The sequence below is a fragment of the Manacus vitellinus genome, unplaced genomic scaffold, assembly GCF_001715985.3.
Source record: "Manacus vitellinus isolate BGI_N305 unplaced genomic scaffold, ASM171598v3 scaffold_32_pilon, whole genome shotgun sequence".
In the NCBI taxonomy this organism is placed as follows: domain Eukaryota; kingdom Metazoa; phylum Chordata; class Aves; order Passeriformes; family Pipridae; genus Manacus; species Manacus vitellinus.
Window position 1 is genome coordinate 6,505,811 of NW_021940460.1, and position 10,811 is coordinate 6,516,621.

Consider the following 10,811-nt stretch of genomic DNA (forward strand, 5'->3'; position numbering starts at 1 on the left):
GGCACACAGGGAGATGGAGCATCACAGAAGGAGACACTGTCAGGCAGGGCTACTCCTCCGTGCCTCTCTGCTATCTGGATGCTGGCACCAACATTTCAGGGCAGTGCTGTGTCAGCAGCACACGTGGAGGGGGATTTTGGAGGTTTCCCATCTTTGCTCTGCAGAAAACCCTTCCAACCACCCAAGGAAGCTGGTGGCTGGGGTCCTGCCATGCCAGCTGGAGTGCCAGGGAGTCGAGGCAGGCTGTTAGCAACCCGTGGTATATTTAGTTCAGGTTTAACAGGGGCTCCATATGTGTGTGTTCTCTTGTTTCCTATTGCTTTCTACGTGCTAAGTAGATGCAGGAAAGAGTGGAGAAACCTTCCCGTGACAGGGATGCGGTTTCGCTGCTCCATGTTCTGTTCTCTTTGCAAGGCTGCTTCCCTGAGCTGTGCATTTAGGAAAGCATTAGTGTGAGAGCTGGAGAGGAACAAGTGTCCCAGGGACTCCTTTTATCAGGGATGGAGCCCTGAAAATGTGGTAAGGTCTTTCCAGTGACGTGGTTCTACTGAGGGACCAGGGCACACAGGGCTGTGGAGCAGGACCCTGCAGGCAGCTGACTCTGTGCACCAGTGGATTTTGCACATTTGGTCCTTCTCAGGACATTTTGGTGCCAAAATGGTCACTCTGCTTTTCCTTTTAAATTATTATTTTACAAATTTGTGTATTTCAGAAGGAGGTTAAGGCATGAGTTGAAAATCATATGGATACTCTGTGATTCCCAGGAGGGCTAAACAGGGCTGATTCTGAGGACATGAGGTCATGCAAGGCACTTCCTGAGACAGAACATGCAGAAATGCTCCCTTAGAGAAGATGTGTGAGGAGCCAACACCTTTGATTACAGGATATTTCAGCTGTAGAAGGATTGTCTGAGGGAATAACTATGAAAACCTTTTCCAGGGAGAGCAATTTGTATGCACTATTGAGAAATCAGGTCTGAGAGAAGTTTCACTAGGTCTGTGGGAAAAAAAAAATAACCAAGTCATGCTGTTAGGCTCGAAGTAGAGGTGTTAAATCTTGGCTGCAAATTGGGGAAGGTGCAGCCCAGAGTCCTGTGCTGGGGATGCTGCAGTACTTGCCCAGGAACCGCAGGGTGGAGGGGGATCAACTGGTGCAGCTCAAATTGAAGCTAGTCTCTGAGGGATAGCAACACTTGCTGGGAGTGGGATTTGCTTCTCTGGGAGACAAAGTGTATGGATGTGGGGAAGAAATGGAAATCTTCCCGGGCAAGTCAACAAATAGCCAAGTTTCATTATTCCATAACAGCCTCTGAAATCCACAGTCTGTCATAGAAACAATTTTTTGTTTTAATAGAAGTGTTTTGCTTTTGACCCTGTGTGGCAAAGCAGCCCCTGAAAAGCAGGAGGTGAGCTTTTACTGTTTCCATCTGATTTTGGTTTTCCTCCTACTCTGTTTTTTTAAATCTCGTGTCCCCCAGGCACGTTCAGACAGGCAGGATGCTGGGTGTGGGTGCAGGAGCCTCTCAGGGTGTAGCAGGACCTGGCTTTGGCAGGATAGAGGATTCAGACACAAATGCCATGCCCAGAGATGTTCTAGTGGCCAGAACATTATTGTTAATCACAATTTTGTACTTGGGCAGCAGCAAGGTGCCTCTGTAAGTGTCAGCTGTAAGTACAAAATAAGCCCCATCTCCCAGAGCTTCCCAGTACCAGCAATGCCTTTTGTCCCTGAGCAGGATCAAAGGTTGGGTTGCAAACCGCTGACTTCTGCCTGGAGCCAGGGGCGCCTTCCCTGGGAAACAACTCGACTCTTTTCATCCGAATGAGACGTGTAACTTTAAACCCATGATTTAGCATCCCCTTTTAGCTGGAAAATACAGGATTCAGAGCATCTGGCGGGTGCTGCAGTGTGTTGCGAGGAGGAGACCGCAAACAAATGGAGAGGAGAAATGGAAAAGAGGAAGGAAATTTTGAGTGATGTTAGGAAGTGTTTTACAAAGCAGATGGCAAACAACGCCTGCCTGACCCTCTGCCTGTCTGCGGCACAGGGGCTGTGACAGCCAACTCGCTGCGAGCGGGGAGTGCAGTAAGCTGTCCATAAATCAAAAGCACCGAGACTATCAAATTTGTTTATTACTTGGGGTAGTGCCGCTGTGTTCGAGTCGTGTAGCTATTTTGTTTCGTTTCTTCTAGCTGTGTTTCCAAAAAAAAAAAATACAAAAAAAAAAAAAAAGAGATTTGTTGGAACATAACTATACCGTTCCCTTTATCATTTGATTCTTTCTTTCCTTTTTTTTTTTTTTTTTAAATTCTTTTTTTTTTTCCTCTCAGAAGATAGCGAGCGAGCCGTGGTGGAGCTGGTGGTGTTAATGTTCTGCAGCAGGAGTGAAATAGCCTGGAGATGTGCAGCGAGAGCAGGGGCGTGTGCCCTAAATAGGAGGGTTAAACAGGGCTTATTCTGAGGAAAGCAGTAATTGCAGCTTGTGTGAAGCAGTAATATTCTTTTGTGCATTATTTACCCAGGAACATCTGCTAATACATATACATTCTCCGGTGCATGTAAACAACTTGTGCAGGAAGAGGATTAGGAGATTTATAAAAAAATTAGAAGCAAGTTAAAAGGGCAATTAGAAGAGCAGAAAGAGATATTGAGCAGTGAATTAGGGAGGATATTTTAACACACAATCAGAGCTCCCCGAGACGTATTCAGAGCAGAGAGAAGGTAAAAGAGAAAATTGGCCAATTACGAAATGATAGCAGGGAATTGGTGACATGAGAGAAGGTAATGGCTGATTTGTTAAACAGTTATTTTGATTCTGTTTTCACAAAGGAGGAAGAGGATGGAGGGCAGCTCCGGAAAGGACTCGGGCTGTGCGGATGAGGGTGGGGATGAGATGAGGAGCCTGCAGAGAGATATAAAGATCCATCTGCTGAGTGGCTGGGCGTGGGGAGAATTTCACCCACATTCACAGGGTGGGGGAAAAAATGGATTTTAGTGAGCAGCTCCTTACAGCAGGGAGCTGGGTTAGCGAGGGGCTGGTGTTATAACGCTCACTTTTGTTCACCAAATTGGCTGCTTTTGGGTGGAAACCAGGGAGGTGATTGCTGAGGTGACTGATCCTTCTCCCTGTTGAAGGATATTTCTCTGGGAAAGGGGAGGACAGAGATGGATGGGGATTCTGGAGAGTTGCTGCTCCCGGGGCTACTTTTATGAGGGTAGAGATGTTTTTGGCTTTTCAGTGTGACACCTTCCCAAAAACACACATTGCAAAGCGTGAGCACCTGTGTCCTGCTTTCATAGTTGCTTTTGCTTCCATCTGTAACCCACAAACTCAAGAATACAAGAGCACCCCTGGAATCACTGTTCCCATCAGCACTGGTGTCAGTATCTCATGTTTCACCAAAGCAGTGGTGAGCTGGATGCAGTAAGAGGGAGGAAAAGACTGAGGGAACAAGGGGATAATGCCAACCAACAGGACCTCAAGGAAATAGTAAGAGATGGAAAGGGAAATACTCTTGGTAGTGCAATGGGAAATGGGCTCTTGGGAGGTGTTCCTGCAGGAGCGGTTGAAGCTAAGACAGGGAAAGAATACACAGACAGGGGATTTAGGGAAGGATGAACTTGAAGAACTGCAAAAAGTGTTATTTAGCTGCAAGAAATGTGAAGTGACGCTTTTGTTCTGCTCTGTCCCCTCTGAAGAGGGGTACATGTCACAAAGCGACTTTCTGAGACAAAGGAAATAATTTGGAACTGGTGCTGGGGGGACACAAGTGTGGTCTGGGAAGCAATGGGGAATATAGGAGAAACTGCGGACTCATGGTGTTGGTTTAGACTGATAAACTGAAAATTTATTCTCAGTATCCAAGAGGTGTTTGGTTTTCATCCTGCCTGGGAGGATAAAAGAGATGCAGTGTTGCGTGGTTTCTGTTTTCAAAGCATGTACGAAAAGCTCCATATTAGCAATTACGGGATGAAACTGTGGAAAAGTGGTACAAAGGAGAGAAAATTGGCTCCGACTCAGGAAACGGGATTCTGCTGCCGGGAGTGAGTTTCCAGAGGCACAGTCTGGGGTCTCTTCTGGGTCCTCTGGTGTTTATTTTTTTTAATGGAAAGGATTTGCACGAACAGCCCAAAGTCAGAGCGTTGAAGCTCACTGATGGAGAGAAGGGAAAAGCAGCCAGAGCGAGAGGGACTCGTCTCGTCTGCCAGAGCAGCACAGACTGGAGAGCACTAAAGGAAAGGGAAACCAGTGAGCAAATAAATGCTCAAGTGACACATTTCCCAGGGGAAGCTCATGGGGATCTATTGGGAGTGTCTGCCCATGTTGGCAACAGGCAGCCTGTCTGCCTGAACCCCGAGAGGGATCAATGCACGTCTGAAGGTTGAGCTTGGGATAGGAGCATGTAGAGGTTTAGGTTTACAGAATCACAGAATCATTTAGGTTGCAAAATACCTGTAAGATCACTGAGTCCAACTGTTAACCCAGCACTGCCAAGGCCACCACAAAACCATGTCCCCAAGTGCCACATCTACACATCTGTTAAATCCTTCCTGGGATGGTGACTCCAGCACTGCCCTGGGCAGCCTGAGCAAGGGTGTGACAACCCTTTCAGTGAAGACATTTTCCCTAATATCCAATCTAAATGTCCCCTGGAGCAACTTTGAGGCCATTTCCTCTCATCCTATTGCTTGTCACTTGGGAGAAGAGACCAACCTTCTTTCAGGGAGTTGTGGAGAGTGAGAAAGTGTCCCCTGAGCCTTCTTTTCTCCAGGCTGAGCCCCCCCAGCTCCCTCAGCCACTCCTCATCACACCTGTGCTCTAGGCCCTTCCCAAGCTCTGTTCCCTTCTCTGGACACGCTCCAGCCCCTCAATGTCTTTCTTGTTATGAGGGGCCCCAAACTGAACCCAGGATTCAAGATGCCTCACCGGTGCTGAGCCCAGGGGAACGATGACTGCCCTGGTCCTGCTGCCACGCCATTGCTGGTACAAGCCAGGATGCCCCTGGCCACCTGGGCACACCAGCTCATGTTCAGCCACTGTCAACCAGCACTCCCATGTCCAGGCACCTCTCCAGCCGCTCTGCCCCATACCTGGAGTGCTGTATGGGATTGTTTTGACCCGAGTGCAGGACCAGCACGTGGCTTTCTTGAACCTCATCCTGTTGGCCTCAGCCCATCAATCCAGTTTGTACAAATGGGAGCACGTGAACCACTGCCCAGCATCACCTCAGAGCGGCCACGGTGCCTTCTGCCACCTTGGGGTTCAGCTCTTTAGCCCAGGTACTTCCCTGTCAAAACCTTTGGTGTCTGGGAGCAATTCTAATGAAATCCCAGATTTCTCCAGCTCGTCTCCAGCCTGATCCAGACCATCTCTGGCAAGTCACGGTGATACCTGTGTCTGCTCGACTGGAGAGATGCGTGCTTGGAGGTTGTGGGAGCGCTGCTTCGGAGAAGAGGGGATTTCTGCCAGGCCTCAGAGCAACATTCAAAATGCATGAAGACATGCTGTAGGAAGGGATTGGGGGAAAGACACACGAGCGTGAACCAGGGGCCATGGTAGAGCTGAACCACGCAGATGGGAAGTTCGTTACTGAGGCTGAGTGTCAGAGCATGCCATAAAAATTTAGTTTATCCTCAAAGAGCTGTGGTTGTGGAATAAGGATGGGAGCGGGGAGGGATGGCAGCTGAGGAGAAGGCAGGAGGAATATCAGAAACCTGTAGTCCTTGTGTGTCCTGGTTTGGGCTGGGTTAGAGTTGGTTTTCTTTCTAGTACCTGGTATAGTGCTGTGGTTTGGGTTTGGGATGAAAATGATGTTGATAACACACCAATTTTTAGTTGTTGCTCAACAGTGTTTACACTGAGTCAAGGACTTTTCTGCTCCTCATCCCACCAGTGAGGATGCTGTGGGGCACAGGAATCTGGGAAGGGACAGAGCCAGGACAGCTGATCCCAACTGACCAAAGGGATGTTCCAGACTGCCTGGAATCATGGTCAGTATATAACTGGAGTCAGAACTGGCTGGGCATCGGCCAGCAGGTGGTGGGCAATTGCAGTGTGCATCATTTGGTTTGTATTCTCTAATTCTATTGTTGTTATTAATTATTTCTTCCATTTCTGTCCTGTTAAACCATCTTTATCTCAACCCATATATGTTGCTTATTATTCCCAGTTCTCTCCCCTATTCCACTGCAGTCAGGTGGTGTTTAGCTACCTGCCAGGTTAAACCATGACACCATGTTAAGAGACATCTCCTATTTAGCAGTGTATCATGTCTCCCTTCTGGTTTTTAAACAGTCCCCTTTATCACTAAGAGTTAGAGCGCTTGATTGACAAGGCTTGTAATACACCATGGAGTTGCCTTTATTTTTCCTACATGTTAAAGGAAAAGATACTAAAAATACAATTATGGTTTTGAGCCAGGCGTAGTCTGTTCTAATATAATTCATCTCAAAGACTATCCACCGTGCCTGCTGCACCCAAATCATTTATAAAACATTAGCATCTCCTGTGCTGACATTTCACTCCTATATTACAGGAGTTACACGCAGACTTAAAAAAAAATTAATAAAGTGCTTCTCTTCTTCATTCTCCCACTGAGAGCTTTGATTTCCAGAGTATGAAACGAAATAACCAACATAACAACATTCTCCACTTCTAAGGGACAGTGCCAGACTCATTCAGTTGCTATTGGTTATAGAGAGTAGGACATGAGGGAGCTATTTCAGATCACGGATTATTTGTTCTGGCTGCATTGGACATCCCTTTAGTGGAGCTTTAGAGCCCTGTAGACAGAAAAGTTTGAGTAGGAGCTGGAAGGCAGAGGGCTTGATGAAGTAACCTCTTCCTTTCTCCTCCCAGAATTAGTCTTGCTATTCCCCAAGAAGGTTGTTTAAAAGAGAAGCATCCAAGCCTCTGCCCTTCCTCACTGGTAAGATGGACAGAAGAGGTCATGCCCGTCCAGCTTCCCCCTCCCACCATCCAACTGCTTGTAACCATAAGTGCATTGGGGAAGTTTCTTCTTTTTTTTTTTTTTTTTTCCATCAGGAGTTTCCCGTTTCATTTCCAGATACCTCCAAGGGATCTGACACTGTGTAAATACCCTCAATACCCTCTCCCCTTCCCCAAAGCAGTTAGGAGAGCGGATTTCCCAAGATGGCCCATTCTTCCTGAAGCTAGTGGTGTGTCTGATGGAAAACACAAGCCGCTTCCTTTGGGATTTCCAGCCCCACACGTGAGGTATGGGCTCAAAACATGCTGGGATACGGTTAGGAAATGAACAGCAGCCTTTTCTTGTCCAAGATCACTTTTATTTCCCTTGTTTCATTAACTTCAGTGTCTGTTTGGTCTCACACATCCACGCTGACAGGGAATTCACACCGACAGCAGAATTTGGGCAGCACCTCTCCAAGCCTGTGGGCTGCCATCAGTGAAGCTGCCAGCTCTGCTGTGCCCCTGACCAGCAAATGCATCCCTCCACCTCAGGGTGTAATTTGGGACGAGGGGAACAGGCAGACCTACTCCCTCTCCTCCACCTGGAAGGGGCCACAACCCCCTTCATATGGCTGTCTTGGACCATTGATATCCCTCTCCTACCATGGACCAGAAGCCCTGGGCTCTGCGCTTCTCACCGGTCCTCTATGAGCTGTAGTTTCCCCCTTTTCTGACCCTTCCCACGATACAACCTGTTCCTTTTAAGAAACAAAACCTCTCCTGACGCTGTCAGGACTGTCTCCAGCCTGGGAGCTGCTCCTTGCTGCCCCAGTGAAAACCTTAGTCCAGCTATAAAGGTCCTCACGCCACCGACATGGCTGGGAAGCCCCTCTCTGCCTCCAGCCCCAAAATAGCCCCTTTCTTCCCCGGAGCCTTGTAGCACTCTCCAGAGACAGAGCTCTATGGCTCTATTTATTTGGGCTAATTAATCTCTCTCTCTCTCCCCCCTGGTTACAAATTAGGGTGTAAGGGTGAGTTTTGGCTCTCTGGATACGGACTTTGCTGCACCGCACGCAACCCCCCACCCACCCCCTCCCAAAGTTTAGTGCTCTGAATTGCTGAGAACATTGGTCCACTGTGGTTCCCCCGCACGTACTGAGCCCGCCCGATGGCTTTCAGCATCTGTAGGCACTGCTGCCGGTTTGTTTTCTTGAGAAAAACCAAAAAAAAAAAAAATTCATATACTGGTCTGCTATAAATTCAACAATACAATCCTTAGTTCTGAAGATATAGTTTCCATATAGTTTATAAACATTGTAAGACATACATATGGATAATTGAGGGGAAAGGGGAGAGCCTGTGCATTTGTTGGGTTTTTTTTTCGGATGTGTGAACATGGTTACAAAAAACACACCTCCTGCGGGTACCTCATTTCTTTAAGTGTTGGGTTTGTTTTTGTTTTTTTTTTTTGTTTAATTCCACCTCTAATCAGTCTTTCCTTTGGTTGTTGGCTACTCCAAGCCCAGCAGGCAAGCCCTGTTCTGCTGTAATGCCTGAGATATTCAGGGGTTTGAGATTGTCTTCTAAGAGATTCCCAGCCAACTTTGGCCTCTGGGTTTGGAGCCAAAAGGGCTAAAACATGGGAGAACCAATGTCCTTATTACATCGGTATCAGTGTCCTTGCACTCACTTTCAGAGAAACAGTGTAGGCTTAATTGGTGATGGTTTTTACAGCAATTATGTTCCTTTCAGTAATTGGAGGGGTCGTTCAGAGCGCTCTCAAATGAACAGGATTTCACAAGAGCATGGATACAGTCCATTTGTCCGGTTGCTGTCACCGACGAATTGGCTACCGTCCCTGTTATCTGCTTTTTGTAAGGTTGGCTTTTTTGTTGTTGTTGTTGTAGGTGCTCGGTTAGGCTGTTTGTGACAAGGTGTGATAATGCCTTTTTAATCCGCTCCCGCTGCGTTCGGCACAGTCCGCGTTGGCAGCCCGGCCGGGCGCGGAGAGACCGTCAGAAGCCGAGACAGCGTTCTTCCCTTCGCCAGGCCAACGCTAGCCACGTACAAAAAAAGAAGAAGAAAAGAAACTCTGGTCCTTTGTAGATTGGTGGCAGTACAAGCTCCGCTCTGTCCGCGGCCGGGGGCTCAGCGGATGACGGCCGCCAACACCACCATAAAAACCAGGAGCGACGCCCTGAGCCCCGAGCAGCCGGCTGCCTGCTGGACCCCGCTGGGGGGGCGGATGGGCGTCCGCCGGGTACACTTACCCTTGCGCTTGGGGGACAGCGTTGGCATCACCCCAAAGCTGAATTTGTGCTGATAATCAGGCACATAGTCTGGAACCTCCTGCCCGTTTTTCCGCGGCCCCAAGGACACCGGTTTGGAGGTTCGGTTACGGCTTTTGTGGCTGGTGCAGTTCTTGCCGGGTTTGCGGTAGCCCGGCCGGGAGCCGGGGGGGCCGGCGGGCTGGCTGCTGTGCAAACTGTTCTCAGCCCCTCTCTCCTTCCCCTTCTCCTTGGAGGAGTGGTGAGGGTGGTGGGTTTTGGAGGCTCCTCTGTCCGCTGTGGAGAAAGTGTGTGTTTTCATCTGATGGAGCGACTCGGACCCTGAACAGTTCCTAAAGTCTTCTGCTCTTAGCACCTTGAGGTCCTTGCCATGCATCTGCTCGGGCGACTCGCAGATGACACTGGAGCTGGAGCCTCTGAACCTGTGCAGCCATTCCCAGAGGGAACGGGCTTTGCAGTCGCAGCTCCATGGGTTCCCATTCAGCCTGAGAAACTCCAGGGCTCCCAGGTGGGCCAGGCAGTCCCCCTGCAGCTCCGAGAGGCTGTTATTGAACAGGAAAAGGGTGGTCAATCTTCGGAGGTCATGAAAAGCCCGCCTGTGAATCCACTGCAGCTGATTTTGATGGATGAGCAGCCGATCCAGGTTTATTAGTCCCCTGAACGTGTTCTGATGGAGGCTCCAGAGCTTGTTTCCATGGAGAAAAAGATGGCTAAGGTTAACCAAGTCAACAAAAATATCATCCTGAAGGAACTCAATGTGGTTGTCTTGCAGGTAAAGGTATTGCAGGTTGTGGAGGCCACCGAATATCCCGCTGGGGAGGGAGCTCAGCCCGCACTTGTAAAGGTACAAGGCATGGAGTTTCACCAGCCCTTGGAAAGTGTCTGCAGCTAAAGCCCTTAGGTAGCGGTTGTCCCCCAGGTCCAGCTCTTCCAGGTTGACGAACCCGTCAAAGGTGTTTGGGTCAATGAAGGTGATGTTGTTGGAGTAGATCCAGAGGGTGACCATGGAGGGGCTGAAGTGGCCCCGCAGCAGCAAGGTGATCTGGTTGTTCTGGAGAAAGATCCTCTCGCTGTCCTCGGGGATGCCCTCAGGGATGGTGACGAAGTTGTGGGCCTGGCAGCTGACAGTCATCGGGGAGGGGTAGCACACGCAGTCGGTGGGGCAGCCCAGGGCACTGGGCACCTTCAGCCCCAGCAGCACCAGCAGCAGCTCCGCAAACCCCCCTGTGCGGAGAGAGGGGAGAGCGGCGTCAGCGGGAACCGGGCACCTCCCGCCCACCCATCACTGCTGTGGAGACTATTCTGGGTGAAAAACGCCCCCAATTAACTCAGCCCTCCTCTCTGCTCATGAATTACCCACGCGGCTGTGATGAGTAGGCTCATCACCCACAGTAGTTAAAACGTGATGTATGGAGTACTCCCTGCCTCCTCGCCCTGCCTGCAACAGGCAGCTGGTTGTGCTCCCAGCCCAGAGCAGGCAGGAGAAACTTTCTCGGTGAGAATTCACGCTGGCAGTGCAGGCAGCAGAGCCCCTTGCCTGCAGGCAGCAGCACCATCGGAGGAAATTTCGTGGTGTGAGAGCAAACAGAGGA

General features: G+C 49.4%; 1 protein-coding gene across 1 annotated transcript; it reads right to left on the reverse strand.

The window, feature by feature from the left end:
• Window positions 1-8,907: 8,907 nt before the first annotated feature.
• Window positions 8,908-10,422, reverse strand: RTN4RL1 (reticulon 4 receptor like 1). The gene has a single exon (XM_029961357.1). It carries the CDS (start codon window positions 10,349-10,351, stop codon window positions 9,080-9,082), a length of 1,272 nt encoding a protein of 423 aa, XP_029817217.1. The 5' UTR covers window positions 10,352-10,422; the 3' UTR covers window positions 8,908-9,079.
• Between the last annotated feature and the right edge of the window lie 389 nt (window positions 10,423-10,811).